Source organism: Oncorhynchus kisutch, linkage group LG7, assembly GCF_002021735.2.
Source record: "Oncorhynchus kisutch isolate 150728-3 linkage group LG7, Okis_V2, whole genome shotgun sequence".
Taxonomy (NCBI): Eukaryota; Metazoa; Chordata; class Actinopteri; order Salmoniformes; family Salmonidae; genus Oncorhynchus; species Oncorhynchus kisutch.
This window is the reverse complement of record NC_034180.2, coordinates 51709825-51725648: the sequence shown is the minus strand read 5'-3', so window position 1 is coordinate 51725648 and position 15824 is coordinate 51709825. Positions and strand designations below refer to the sequence as shown.

At 42.1% G+C, this 15824-nt stretch overlaps 1 protein-coding gene across 1 annotated transcript in view; it reads right to left on the bottom strand.

Annotated features, from left to right (window-relative positions):
- Window positions 1-49: 49 nt before the first annotated feature.
- Window positions 50-15824, bottom strand: part of LOC109884499 (prospero homeobox protein 1) — a gene marked incomplete at its 3' end in the record, with an annotated part of 39645 nt that continues 23870 nt past the window's right edge. The window contains exon 5 of the mRNA XM_031829285.1: window positions 50-214. Within this exon, the coding sequence (XP_031685145.1) occupies window positions 50-214 (165 nt within the window). The remainder of the gene's footprint in view (window positions 215-15824) is intronic.

Sequence of the window (15824 nt, the reverse complement as noted above, 5' to 3'; positions counted from 1 at the left end):
GGAGAGGAGTGGAGAGGAGAGGAGTGGAGAGGAGAGGAGTAAGAGGAGAGGAGTGGAGTAAAGAGGAGAGGAGAGGAGTGGAGAGGAGAGGAAGTGCGAAGCTTACCTTGACGTCTGAGAAGAACGTCTTGAGCATGTTGGATGAAGGGTATCTGCTGTAGAAAAACATGAGCTTGGCTTTCTTCAGATGGTTGGGAGACAAGCCCTCCTGGATCTGACATGGCCTCAGTCAAGGAACGCAGTACACATTTACATTTCAGTCTTTCTTTACAGAGCGACTTTCAGTTAGTCCATTCATTTTAAAGTAGCTCGGTAAAACAATCACATCAGCTAGTCTGTTTATCTTGAAGTAGCTCGGTAAGACAATCATATCAGTTAGTCCGTTTATCTTAAAGTAACTCGGTAAGACAATCACATCAGTTAGTCCGTTTATCTTAAAGTAGCTCGGTAAGACAATCACATCAGTTAGTCCGTTTATCTTGAAGTAGCTCGGTAAGACAATCATATCAGTTAGTCCGTTTATCTTGAAGTAGCTCGGTAAGACAATCACATCAATTAGTCCGTTTATCTTAAAGTAGCTCGGTAAGACAATCATATCAGTTAGTCCGTTTATCTTGAAGTAGCTCGGTAAGACAATCACATCAGTTAGACCGTTTATCTTGAAGTAGCTCGGTAAGACAATCACATCAGTTAGTCCGTTTATCTTGAAGTAGCTCGGTAAGACAATCATATCAGTTAGTCCGTTTATCTTGAAGTAGCTCGGTAAGACAATCACATCAGTTAGTCCGTTTATCTTAAAGTAGCTCGGTAAGACAATCACATCAGTTAGACCGTTTATCTTGAAGTAGCTCGGTAAGACAATCACATCAGTTAGACCGTTTATCTTGAAGTAGCTCGGTAAGACAATCATATCAGTTAGTCCGTTTATCTTAAAGTAGCTCGGTAAGACAATCACATCAGTTAGACCGTTTATCTTAAAGTAGCTCGGTAAGACAATCACATGAGTTAGACCGTTTATCTTGAAGTAGCTCGGTAAGACAATCACATCAGTTAGTCCGTTTATCTTGAAGTAGCTCGGTAAGACAATCACATCAGTTAGACCGTTTATCTTAAAGTAGCTCGGTAAGACAATCACATCAGTTAGTCCGTTTATCTTGAAGTAGCTCGGTAAGACAATCACATCAGTTAGACCGTTTATCTTAAAGTAGCTCGGTAAGACAATCACATCAGTTAGACCATTTATCTTAAAGTAGCTCGGTAAGACAATCACATCAGTTAGTCCGTTTATCTTGAAGTAGCTCGGTAAGACAATCACATCAGTTAGACCGTTTATCTTAAAGTAGCTCGGTAAGACAATCACATCAGTTAGTCCGTTTATCTTGAAGTAGCTCGGTAAGACAATCACATCAGTTAGTCCGTTTATCTTGAAGTAGCTCGGTAAGACAATCACATCAGTTAGTCCGTTTATCTTAAAGTAGCTCGGTAAGACAATCACATCAGTTATTCCGTTTATCTTAAAGTAGCTCGGTAAGACAATCACATCAGTTAGACCGTTTATCTTAAAACTTCTCAGGGCTATGTTCCTTTTATCTACATTTCCAACTGACTGACGTGCCCAAAGTAAACTGCCTGTTGCACAGGCCCTGAGGCCAGGATAAGCATATAATTGGTACCATTGGAAAGAAAACACTTTGACGTTTGTAGAAATGTTAAAATAATGTAGGAGAATATAGCACAATAGATATGGTAGGAGAATATAACACAATAGATATGGTAGGAGAATATAACACAATAGATATGGTAGGAGAATATAACACAATAGATATGGTAGGAGAAAATCCAAAGAATAACAAACTGGAATTATTTTTATGAGAGACCATTAGAAATGCAAGAGAAAGGTCATATTGTAAAATAGCTCCCTCCACAGGGTGTCAGCAGTCTATGTTAAGGTTTCAGGCTTTAAAACTTCAAAAACGAATAAGAAAGTTTTAGTGTCAGGTCACAGACATGGAAATCCGTGTCTTTGCGCGCCACGACGAAGTTGCACACCTGCAAAAATCAGTTTCCTTTTGAACTTCTTTCCCGGGAAGATATATTATAGATTGATTACATTTAAGGGTGTCCGGGGAGTAAATATAAACGTATTTTGACTTGTTGAAACAAAGTTTTTTAGATTTTCGTATTCCTTTCTCTGTATGTTAATCACAAAACGTTACAGCTGGGACCCTTTGGATGACAAATCAGAGGAAGATTTTCAAACAAAATGACACTACATGTTACAGCTGGGACCCTTTGGATGACAAATCAGAGGAAGATTTTCAAACAAAATGACACTACATGTTACAGCTGGGACCCTTTGGATGACAAATCAGAGGAAGATTTTCAAACAAAACGACATTGCATGTTACAGCTGGGACCCTTTGGATGACAAATCAGAGGAAGATTTTCAAAAAAAACGACATTACATGTTACAGCTGGGACCCTTTGGATGACAAATCAGAGGAAGATTTTCAAAAAGTAAGTGAATATTTAATCATTATATGTGAATGTAAGAAACCTGTGCCGGTGGAAAAAATATTTTGATGTGGGGCGCCGTCCTCAAACAATCGCATGGCGTGTTTTCGCTGAAATAGCTACTGTAAATCAGACAGTGCAGTCAGAATAACTAGAAATTAAGCTTTCAGATGATACAAGACACTTATATGTACATAAATGTTTAAAATCCATAATATTTATTAGAATTGATTTGATTTACGTGCCCCACAGTTTCACGGGAAGGTGTCCCACTAGCAGGACACTGATCCTTAAAGCAGTGTGTGTGTGTGTAAAGAATTTTAGTATGTAAAACTTTATTCTGTTTTGTTTTTTTGTTGTTGAATTTTACCCCTTTTTCTCCCCAATTTCGTGGTCTCCAATTGTTTTTAGTAGCTACTATCTTGTCTCATCGCTACAACTCCCGTATGGGCTCGGGAGAGATGAAGGTTGAAAGTCATGCGTTCTCCGATACACAACCCAACCAAGCCGCACTGCTTCTTAACACAGCGCGCATCCAACCTGGAAGCCAGCCGCACCAATGTGTCGGAGGAGGAAACACCGTGCACCTGGCAACCTTGGTTAGCGTGCACTTCGCCCGGCCCGCCACAGGAGTCGCTAGTGCGCGATGAGACATGGATATCCCTACCGGCTAACCCCTCCCTAAGCCGGACGACGCTAGGCCAATTGTGCGTTGCCCCTCGGACCTCCCAGTCGTGGCCGGTTACGACAGAGCCTGGGCGCGAACCCAGAGTCTCTGGTGGCACAGCTGGCGCTGGAGTACAGCGCCCTTAACCACTGCGCCACCCGGGAGGCCCGTGTAAAACTTTTATACCAATATAGCACATTCTGCTAAACCTAACTTACTTTTCAACTGTAACCCACAATTAAAAATGATGATTTAAAATCACACACACACATGCACACGCGCGCACACACACACACACACACACACACACCGATAAGTGCCCAGAGCGTGTGTGTGTGTGTTGGAGAACAGCTGTGCCCTCTCTCTGTGGCGTGCTGCCATTAACAGTTCTATAATCTATCAGACAAGAGGGGACACAGGGGACCAATCAATAGAGGCCTGCAAGTTCAATTAACACCCACCCCTCCCCCTGCCATCCCCTAAAGAGGGCCTAAATCTCACCCCTCTGGAGACACAAGGGGAAAGGGCAGGGGGGAAAGAGGCAAAGAGAGGAAAGAAAAAAGGGGAGAGGGGAGAGGTGAGAAAGGAGAGGAAAGGGGAGAGGGTAGAGGAGAAGAGAGAAAAGAGAGGAGAGGAGAGGAGAGGACAGGAGAGGAGAGGAGAGGAGAGGAGAGGAGAGGAGAGGAGAGGAGAGGAGAGGAGAGGAGAGGAGAGGAGAGGAGAGGAGAGGAGGAGGAGAGGAGAGGAGAGGAGAGGAGAGGAGAGAAAAGAGAGCAGAGGGGAGAGGAGAGGAAAGGAGAGAGGGTAGAGGAGAAGAGAGAAAAGAGAGGAGAGGAGAGGAGAGGAGAGGAGAGGAGAGGAGAGGAGAGGAGAGGAGAGGAGAGGAGAGGAGAGGAGAGGAGAGGAGAGGAGAGGAGAGGAGAGGAGAGGAGAGGAGGGTAGAGGAGAGGAGAGGGGAGGGGAGAAAAGAGAGCAGAGGGGAGAGGAGAAAGGAAAGGGGAGAGGCAAGAAAGGAGAGGAGAGGGGAGAGGGTAGAGGAGAAGAGAGAAAAGAGAGGAGAGAAAGGAGAGGGTAGAGGAGAGGAGAGGAGCGGGTAGAGGAGAGGAGAGGAGAGTGGAGAAATGAGAGGAGAGAAAGGAGAGGAGAGGGTAGAGGAGAGGAGAGAAATGAGAGGAGAGAAAGGAGAGGAGGGGGTAGAGGAGAGGAGAGGGGAGAAAGAGAGGAGAGGAAAGGGGAGAGGGTAGAGGAGAGAAAGGAGAGGAGAGGGTAGAGGAGAAGACAGGAGAGGAGAGGGGAGAGGAGAGGAGAGGGGAGAAAAGAGAGCAGAGGGGAGAGGTGAGAAAGGAGAGGAGAGGAGAGAGGAGAGGGTAGAGGAGAGGAGAGAAAAGAGAGGAGAGGGTAGAGGAGAGGACAGGAGAATGGAGAAAAGAGAGGAGAGAGCAGAGGGGAGAGGCGAGAAAGGAGAGGAGAGGAGAGAGGAGAGGGGAGAGGAGAGAAAGGAGAGGAGAGGAAAGAGGAGAGGGTAGAGGAGAGGAGAGAAAAGAGAGGAGAGGTTAGAGGAGAGGACAGGAGAATGGAGAAAAGAGAGGAGAGGGGTGAGGGGAGGGGAGGGAAGAGGGGAAGAGGGGAGTGCCCTTTAAGCTCATCACTAAGCCTGGGACCTATTTTATTATATACCAGTATTGATGTAGGAACCGGTTTGGGTTTTTAGTTGACCTTCTATAACAGTATTTTAATGTTTGTTTTGTAAATGTGATATGAAACTCAGACCAAAGCCCTGCCCCCTTCCACACCAAGCCCTGCCCCCTTCCACACCAAGCCCCACCCCCTCCCTCACCAAGCCAAGCCCTGCCCCCATTCACACCAGGCCCCACCCCCTCCCTCCCTCACCAAGCCAAGCCCTGCCCCCATTCAGACCTAGCCCCACCCCCTCCCTCACAAGCCCCCTCCCTCACCAAGCCCTGCCCCCTTCTACACCAAGCCCCACCCCCCCCCTCATCAAGCTCTGCCCCCTGTCACTCAAGGAATGAACACGAAGTCACAATCATTTTCTTGCCGTTCAGTCAGATAGACGCAGGGAGATGTTGGTAACAATTGTGCTGCTTTCTACAAGCGATCTATAATTACACTCTTAAATAGTTTGTGTATTTTACTGTATGCTAGTTTGTCTAGTTCAAGCTAAAAATAAATTGTATTAGACGCTAATGCTAATCGATACTTAGCTGGCTAGCTAGCTTGTTAAACGTACTAAGAGTCAGAGGAAACGTAGCTAGCAAATACAGCCTGATACCAGTGCTGATATTGGCTTAGATAACCATGTTGTTTGTGAAACGGTATCTTCTAGATCAGAGAGGAATAGGCAAAGCATGACTATTTTAGCTAGCTACCTACATGAGGTCAGAAAACACGTAACATCTATCAGTGTTTCCAGGTTCCCCTGGACACACTGACACACCAACATATTTTTTCCTACCCTGTCAATAATTCCTCCCTGGCTTTATTAATTCGTTGTCATGGCAAACAACAATGTATTCAAGGTACTGCCCACTATATTCTAACTATAAACTTATATGAATCATTCTATTTCCATGATTCAAACAGTTCACCAATTAATTAGGCCTAGATATCATGCAGCTCTGTGGGGCAATATGCTTGTGTTTCTGCATCTATAAACACAAGCATAGTGCTAGGTATTACTGTTGTAGCTACAACACAAGCATATTGCTAGGTATTACTGTTAGAGCTAAAACACAAGCATATTGCTAGGTATTACTGTTGGAGCTAAAACACAAGCATATTGCTAGGTACTACTGTTGGAGCTACAAACACACGCACCTGCGATAACATCTGCAAATCTGTGTAGGCGACCAATAAACTTTGTTTTGATTTGAGCTAGGCAGAGAGGTGGAGTGGAGGCCAAAGAGCGAGAAGGAGAGGAGGCCAGAGAGAGGGAGGAGGAGAGGAGGAAGCCAGAAGGAGAGAGAAGGAGAGGAGGCCAGAGAGAGAAGGGAGGAGAGGAGGCCAGAGTGAGAGGAGGAGAGGAGGCCAGAGAGAGAGGGGAGGAGAGGAGGCCAGAGAGAGGAGGAGAGGTAGCCAGAGAGAGAGAGAAGGAGAGGAGGCCAGAGAGAAGGGAGGAGATGAGGGCAGAGAGAGAGAGGAGAAGAGGACGCCAGAAGGAGAGAGAAGGAGAGGAGGCCAGAGAGAGAGAGGAGGAGAGGCCAGAGAGAGAGAAGGAGAGGCCAGAGAGAGAAGGGAGGAGATGAGGCCAGAGAGAGAGGAGGAGAGGAAGCCAGAGTGAGGAGGAGAGGAGGCCAGAGAGAGGAGGAGAGGAAGCCAGACACAACATGTGGCCTATTATTAGTATTAGTATTAGTTCTCTTATTCTCCAAGATGGCATAGCAGTCAGACGTCCTTTGTCCTCGTCTTGTCGTGTCCCGTATATATATATTTACATCTTTCTTCGCATTTCTTTTATATATTTTCTTTTCCAAAAACTCAACTTCAAAACTCCTGCAACCCGCCTCACCAATTTAAAAAAGTATTATTTACCTCAAATCTGAAATCCACAATAGAAGCTAGCCAGAAGCTAGCCAGAAGCTAACCAGAAGCTAACCAGAAGCTAGCCAGAAGCTAACCAGAAGCTAACCAGAAGCTAGCCAGAAGCTAACCAGAAGCTAGCCAGAAGCTAACCAGAAGCTAGCCAGTTTACTGGCTAATGTATTATTCAGCTAACCACGGTAGATGGTCATCAGCTATCCTTTAGCTCCAAAAGCTATTGCAAGTTTTGTACAACGCGACTCAGACCAGAACATACCAGACCTATTTTTTTCTCCGTATCCCCGGATTTCAACCGAAAGACATTTACACCTGGATCTCGCATCTAGCTAGTTGCTATCCGTGTGACTATTGGCTTACGTCGATCCCGGAGCAAGCATCAATTATTCCGGAGCCAGCTGAAGAGTTCCATCAGCCACTCCTGGGCTACAATCACCTATCCGGACCCGTTTTACTGCCAATGCGGAGCCCCACCGGGCCTTCATGACTGGACTACCGACGTTATCTGCCCGAGGGAGTTATCCAACTGGCCCCTCCGTCGCGACGTTACCTGAACGCCCATCTGCGGCCCGCTAATCGTTAGCTGTTTTATCGGCTGCTATCTGAATAGATCTATTGGATTTTTTTCCTTTTTTTTTTCTTGGGTCACTATAGCTATAGGAGACAGATTACTATGGAGACAGATTACTATAGGAGACAGATTACTATGGAGACAGATTACTATGGAGACAGATTACTATGGAGACAGATTACTATGGAGACAGATTACTATGGGGACAGATTACTATGGAGACAGATTACTATGGAGACAGATTACTATGGAGACAGATTACTATGGGGACAGATTACTATGGAGACAGATTACTATGGAGACAGATTACTATGGAGACAGATTACTATGGAGGCAGATTACTATGGAGACAGATTACTATGGAGACAGATTACTATGGGGACAGATTACTATGGAGACAGATTACTATGGGGACAGATTACTATGGGACAGATTACTATAGGAGACAGATTACTATGGAGACAGATTACTATGGAGACAGATTACTATGGAGACAGATTACTATGGGGACAGATTACTATGGGGACAGATTACTATGGGGACAGATTACTATGGGGACAGATTACTATGGGGACAGATTACTATGGGGACAGATTACTATAGGAGACAGATTACTATGGAGACAGATTACTATGGAGACAGATTACTATGGGGACAGATTACTATGGGGACAGATTACTATGGGGACAGATTACTATGGAGACAGATTACTATGGGACAGATTACTATGGAGACAGATTACTATGGGGACAGATTACTATGGAGACATTACTATGGAGACAGATTACTATGGAGACAGATTACTATGGAGACAGATTACTATGGAGACAGATTACTATGGAGACAGATTACTATGGGGACAGATTACTATGGAGACAGATTACTATGGGGACAGATTACTATGGGGACAGATTACTATGGAGACAGATTACTATGGGGACAGATTACTATGGAGACAGATTACTATGGGACAGATTACTATGGGGACAGATACTATGGAGACAGATTACTATGGGGACAGATTACTATGGGGACAGATTACTATGGAGACAGATTACTATGGGGACAGATTACTATGGGGACAGATTACTATGGAGACAGATTACTATGGGGACAGATTACTATGGGACAGATTACTATGGAGACAGATTACTATGGGGACAGATTACTATGGGGACAGATTACTATGGGGACAGATTACTATGGAGACAGATTACTATGGGGACAGATTACTATGGGGACAGATTACTATGGAGACAGATTACTATGGGGACAGATTACTATGGGGACAGATTACTATGGAGACAGATTACTATGGGGACAGATTACTATGGGGACAGATTACTATGGAGACAGATTACTATGGGGACAGATTACTATGGGGACAGATTACTATGGAGACAGATTACTATGGAGACAGATTACTATGGAGACAGATTACTATGGAGACAGATTTACTATAGGAGACAGATTACTATGGAGACAGATTACTATGGAGACAGATTACTATAGGAGACAGATTACTATAGGAGACAGATTACTATGGAGACAGATTACTATGGGGACAGATTACTATGGAGACAGATTACTATGGAGACATATTACTATGGAGACAGATTACTATGGAGACATATTACTATGGAGACAGATTACTATGGAGACAGATTACTATGGAGACAGATTACTATGGGGACAGATTACTATGGAGACATTACTATGGAGACAGATTACTATGGAGACAGATTACTATGGAGACAGATTACTATGGAGACAGATTACTATGGAGACAGATTACTATGGGGACAGATTACTATGGAGACAGATTACTATGGGGACAGATTACTATGGGGACAGATTACTATGGAGACAGATTACTATGGGGACAGATGACTATGGAGACAGATTACTATGGGGACAGATTACTATGGGGACAGATTACTATGGAGACAGATTACTATGGGGACAGATTACTATGGGACAGATTACTATGGAGACAGATTACTATGGGGACAGATTACTATGGAGACAGATTACTATGGGGACAGATTACTATGGAGACAGATTACTATGGAGACAGATTACTATGGGACAGATTACTATGGGGACAGATTACTATGGGGACAGATTACTATGGGGACAGATTACTATGGAGACAGATTACTATGGGGACAGATTACTATGGGGACAGATTACTATGGAGACAGATTACTATGGGGACAGATTACTATGGAGACAGATTACTATGGGGACAGATTACTATGGGGACAGATTACTATGGAGACAGATTACTATGGGGACAGATTACTATGGGGACAGATTACTATGGAGACAGATTACTATGGAGACAGATTACTATGGAGACAGATTACTATAGGAGACAGATTACTATGGAGACAGATTACTATGGAGACAGATTACTATAGGAGACAGATTACTATAGGAGACAGATTACTATGGAGACAGATTACTATGGGGACAGATTACTATGGAGACAGATTACTATGGAGACATATTACTATGGAGACAGATTACTATGGAGACATATTACTATGGAGACAGATTACTATGGAGACAGATTACTATGGAGACAGATTACTATGGGGACAGATTACTATGGAGACAGATTACTATGGAGACAGATTACTATGGAGACAGATTACTATGGAGACATTATTTGGACATGCAAGCCATGTTATATAAATGCTTCTAGTCTATTTCATCATAGATCATGCTCAGTAAAATGTGTGAGAGCTTGGGAATCAAATCGCATATCGGCTGCTATCTGAACAGGTCTATCGAACAATCTTCTTGGGCCACTAAAACTAGAACTATTTTGCCAATTGGATTGATCCCCTCTACCACACGGAACCCCACTAATCTACCGACGGAAACGCATGGGGTGGCTAAAAACAGACCTCCATCTTCTACTAGCTTGCCTGGCTAGCTGTCTAAATCGCCGTGACCCCAACCAACCTCACTACTCACTGGACCCTTATGATCACTCGACTAAGCATGCCTCTCCTTAATGTCAATATGCCTTGTCAATTGCTGTTCTGGTTAGTGTTTATTGGCTTATTTCACTGTAGAGCCTCTAGCCCTGCTCATTATTCCTTATCCAACCTTTCAGTTCCACCACCCACATATGCGATGACATCACCTGGTTTCAATGATGTTTCTAGAGACAATATCTCTTTCATCATCACTCAATACCTAGGTTTACCTCCACTGTATTCACATCCTACCATACCTTTGTCTGTACATTCTACCTTGAAGCTATTTTATTGCCCCCCAGAAACCTTCTTTTACGCTCTGTTCCGGACGTTCTAGACGACCAATTCTCATAGCTTTTAGCCGTACCCTTATCCTACTCCTCCTCTGTTCCTCTGGTGATGTAGAGGTGAATCCAGGCCCTGCAGTGCCTAGCTTCACTCCTATTCCACAGGCGCTCTCTTTTGATAACTTCTGTAACCGTAATAGCCTTGGTTTCATAAGTTTGTTTTATTCACTGCTTTAGCACACTCTGCCAACCTGGATGTTCTAGCCGTGTCTGAATCCTGGCTTAGGAAGACCACCAAAAATTCTGAAATCTTCATCCCAATCGACAACATTTTCTTCAGAGATAGCCTGCAGAGTTCTGTCCTACTATCCGGGTCAGTACACAAACAATTTGAACTTCTACTTTTAAAAATCCACCTCTCTGAAAACAAGTCTCTCACCATTGCTGCCTGCTATAGACCACCCTCTGCCCCCAGCTGTGCTCTGGACACCATATGTGAACTGATTTACCCCCATCCATCTATCTTCGGAACTCGTGCTGCTAGGCGACGTAAACTGGAACATGCTTAACACCCGAGCCATCCTACAATCTAAGTTTGATGCCCTCAATCTCACACAAATGATCAATTAACCTACCAGGTACCAACCCAAAGCTGTAAACACGGGCACCCTCATAGATATCATCCTAACCAACTTAACCTCTAAATACACCTCTGCTGTTTTCAACCAAGATCACAGCGATCACTGCCTCATTGCCTGCATCTGTAATGGATCAGCAGTCAAATGACCTCCACTCATCACTATCAAATGCTCCTTGAAACACTTCAGCAAGCAGGCCTTTCTAATCGACCTGGCCGGGGTATCCTGGAAGGATATTGACCTCATCCCGTCAGTAGAGGATGCCTATTTTTTTTTTAAATGCCTTCCTCACCATCTTAAATAAGCATGCCCCATTCAAGAAATGTAAAACCAGGAACAGATATAGCCCTTGGTTCTCTCCAGACCTGACTGCCCTTAACCAACACAAAAACATCCTATGGCGTTCTGCATTAGCATCGAACAGCCCCCGTGATATGCAACTTTTCTGGGAAGCTAGAAACCAATATACACAGGCAGTTAGAAAAGGCTAGCTTTTTAAAGCAGAAATTTGCTTCCTGCAACGCAAACTCAAAAAGGTTCTGGGACACTGTAAAGTCCATGGAGAATAAGAGCACCTCCTCCCAGCTGCCCACTGCACTGAGGATAGGAAACACTGTCACCACTATAATTGAGAATTTCAATAAGCATTTTTCTACGGCTGGCCATGCTTTCCACCTGGCTACCCCTAACCTGGTTAACAGCACTGCACCCCCCACATTAACTCGCCCAAGCCTTCCCCCTTCTCCCAAATCCAGTCAGCTGTTGTTCTGAAAGAGCTGCAAAATCTGGACCCCTACAAATCAGCCGGGCTAGACAATCTGGACCCTTTCTTTCTAAAATTATCTGACGAAATTGTTGCAACCCCTATTACTAGCCTGTTTAACTTCTCTTTCGTGTCGTCTGAGATTCCCAAAGATTGGAAAGGAGCTCACGTCATCCCCGACACTCTTGGCCCAAACTGCTACAGACCTATATCTATCCTACCCTGCCTTTCTAAGGTCTTCGAAAGCCAAGTCAACAAACAGATCACCGACCATTTCGAATCCCACCATATCTTCTCCGTTATGCAATCTGGTTTCAGAGCTGGTCCTGGGTGCACCTCAGCCACGCTCAAGGTCCTAAATGATATCTTAACCGCCTGCGATAAGAAACAATACTGTGCAGCCGTATTTGTTGACCTGGCCAAGGCTTTCGACTCTGTCAATCACCACATCCTCATCGGCAGACTCGATAGCCTTGGTTTCTCAAATGATTTCCTCGCCATGTTCACCAACTACTTCTCTGATAGAGTTCAGTGTGTCAGTGGGCCTCTGGCAGTCTCTATGGGGGTGCCACAGGGTTAAATTCTTGGGCCGACTATCTTCTATGTATACATCAATGAGGTCGCTCTTGCTGCTGGTGATTCTCTGATCCACCTCTACGCAGACGACACCATTCTGTATACTTCTGGCCCTTCTTTGGACACTGTGTTAACAACCCTCCAGACAAGCTTCAATGCCATACAACTCTCCTTCCGTGGCCTCCAATTGCTCTCAAATAGAAGTAAAAGTCAATGTATGCTCTTCAACCGATCACTGCCTGCACCTGCCCGCCTGTCCAACATCACTACTCTGGACGGCTCTGACTTAGAATACGTGGACAACTACAAATACCTTGGTGTCTGGTTAGACTGTAAACTCTCCTTCCAGACTCACATCAAACATCTCCAATCCAAAGTTAAATCTAGAATTGACTTCCTATTTCGCAACAAAGCATCCTTCACTCATGCTGCCAAACATACACTTGTAAAACTGACCATCCTACCAATCCTCGACTTTGGCGATGTCATCTACAAAATAGCCTCCAATACCTTACTGAATAAATTGGATGCAGTCTATCACAGTGCCATCCATTTTGTCACCAAAACCCCATATACTACCCACCACTGCGACCTACACGCTCTCGATGGCTGGCCCTCGCTTCATACTCGTCGCCAAACCCACTGGCTCCAGGTCATCTACAAGACCCTGCTAGGTAAAGTCCCCCCTTATCTCAGCTCGCTGGTCACCATAGCAGCACCCACCTGTAGCACGCGCTCCAGAAGGTATATCTCTTTGGTCACCCCCAAAACCAATTCTCCCTTTGGCCGCCTCTCCTTCCAGTTTTCTGCTGCCAATGACTGGAACAAATTACAAAAAGAATTACAAAATCTCTGAAACTGGAAACACTTATCTCCCTCACTAGCTTTAAGCACCAGCTGTCAGAGCAGCTCACAGGTTACTGCACCTGTACATAGCCCACCTATAATTTTGCCCAAACAACTACCTCTTTCCCTACCGTATTTAATTAATTATTTATTTTGCTCCTTTGCACCCCATTATTTCTATCTCTTCTTTGTACATTCTTCCACTGCAAATCTACCACTCCAGTGTTTTACTTTCTATATTGTATTTACTTTGCCACCATGGCCTTTTTTTGCCTTTACCACCCTTATCTCACCTCATTTGCTCACATTGTATATAGACTTATTTTTCTACTGTATTATTGACTGTATGTTTGTTTTACTCCATGTGTAACTCTGTTGTTGTATTTGTCGAACTGCTGTGCTTTATCTTGGCCAGGCTGTAGTTGTAAATGAGAACTTGTTCTCAACTTGCCTACCTGGTTAAATAAAGGTGAAATAAAAAATAAAATAAATTAGTAGAATTAGTATTAGCATTATTAGTATTAGTATTAGTATTAGTATTAGTAGTATTAGTATAATTAGTATTAGTATTAGTAGTATGATTAGCATTATTAGTATTAGTACTATTATTAGTAAACATTTGCATTAGTAGTATTAGTATTGGCCGTATTAGTATTAGTGGTGTCAGTATTAGTATTATTAGTAGTATTAGTATTGGTAGTATTAGTATTGGTACTATTAGTATTCATATTAGTATTAGTATTCATATTATTATCAGCAGTATTAGTAGTATTAGTATCAGCAGTACTAGTATTGGTAGTATTATTACTAGGATAATTATTATTGGAAGTATTGTTAGTAGTATTATTAGTATTAGCGGTAATATTAGTAGTAGTATTATTATTATTATTATTAGTATTATTATTATTGGTGGTATTATTTGCATTAGTATTATTATTAGTGGTATTATTATTGGTATTATTATTAGTGGTATTATTAGTATTAGTATATTACTAGTAGTATTATTATTAGTGGTATTATTAGTATTAGTATATTACTAGTAGTATTATTATTAGTGGTATTATTATTGGTATTATTATTAGTGGTATTATTATTGGTATTATTATTAGTGGTTTTATTAGTATTAGCAGTATTATTTGTTATTAGTATTATTATTAGTATTATTATTAGTATTATTATTAGTATTATTATTAGTATTAGCAGTATTATTTGTTATTAGTATTATTATTAGTATTATTATTGGTATTATTATTATTAGTATTATTATTAGTATTATTATTTGTGGTATTATTAGTATTAGTACTATTTTTTATTATTAGTATTAGTAGTATTAGTATTGGTAGAATTATTATTAGGAGTACTATTATTGGAAGTGTTGTTAGTAGTATTATTAGTATTAGTGGTAGTATTAGTATTAGTGGTATTATTAATCATCCCAGTAGTAGTAGTAGTAGTAGTAGTAGTAGTAGTAGTAGTAGTATTAGTACTATTATTGATCATCCCAGTAGTAGTAGTAATGTTAATAGTATTAGTATTTGTATTAGTAGTAGTAGTAGTATTGGTATTATTATTAATCATCCCAGTAGTAGTAGTAATATTAATAGTATTAGTATTAGTATTAGTAGTAGTAGTAGTAGTAGTATTAGTATTAGTAGTATTGGTATTATTATTAATCATCCCAGTAGTAGTAGTAGTATTAGTATTAGTAGTACTAGTAGTATTAGTATTAGTATTAGTATTAGTATTAGTAGTAGTAGTAGTAGTATTGGTATTATTATTTATCATCCCAGTAGTAGTAATAGTATTAGTAGTACTAGTAGTAGTAGTAGTAGTATTAGTAGTAGTAGTAGTATTGGTATTATTATTAATCATCCCAGTAATAGTAGTAGTAGTAGTAGTAGTAGTAGTAGTAGTAGTAGTAGTATTAGTAGTATTATTAATCATCCCAGTAGTAGTAGTAGTAGTAGTAGTAGTAGTATTGGTATTATTATTAATCATCCCAGTAATAGTAGTAGTAGTAGTAGTAGTAGTAGTAGTAGTAGTAGTAGTAGTAGTAGTAGTAGTATTAGTAGTATTATTAATCATCCCAGTAGTAATAGTAATATGAATAGTATTAGTATTAGTATTAGCAGTAGTAGTAGTATTGGTATTATTATTAATCATCCCAGTTTCTGTGTTTGTGTGAAACTCTGAATCCCAGGTGTTTAGTGACTCACATGTTCTCTCAGTTAATCCCCTGCTGAATTGGCCCTGACACCCTTGTTGTTCACACACCCACACACACACACACACACACACACACACACACACACACACACACACACACACACACACACACACACACACACACACACACACACACACACACACACACGCACAAGGACACGCAGACACACACATACGCAAGCATGCACACA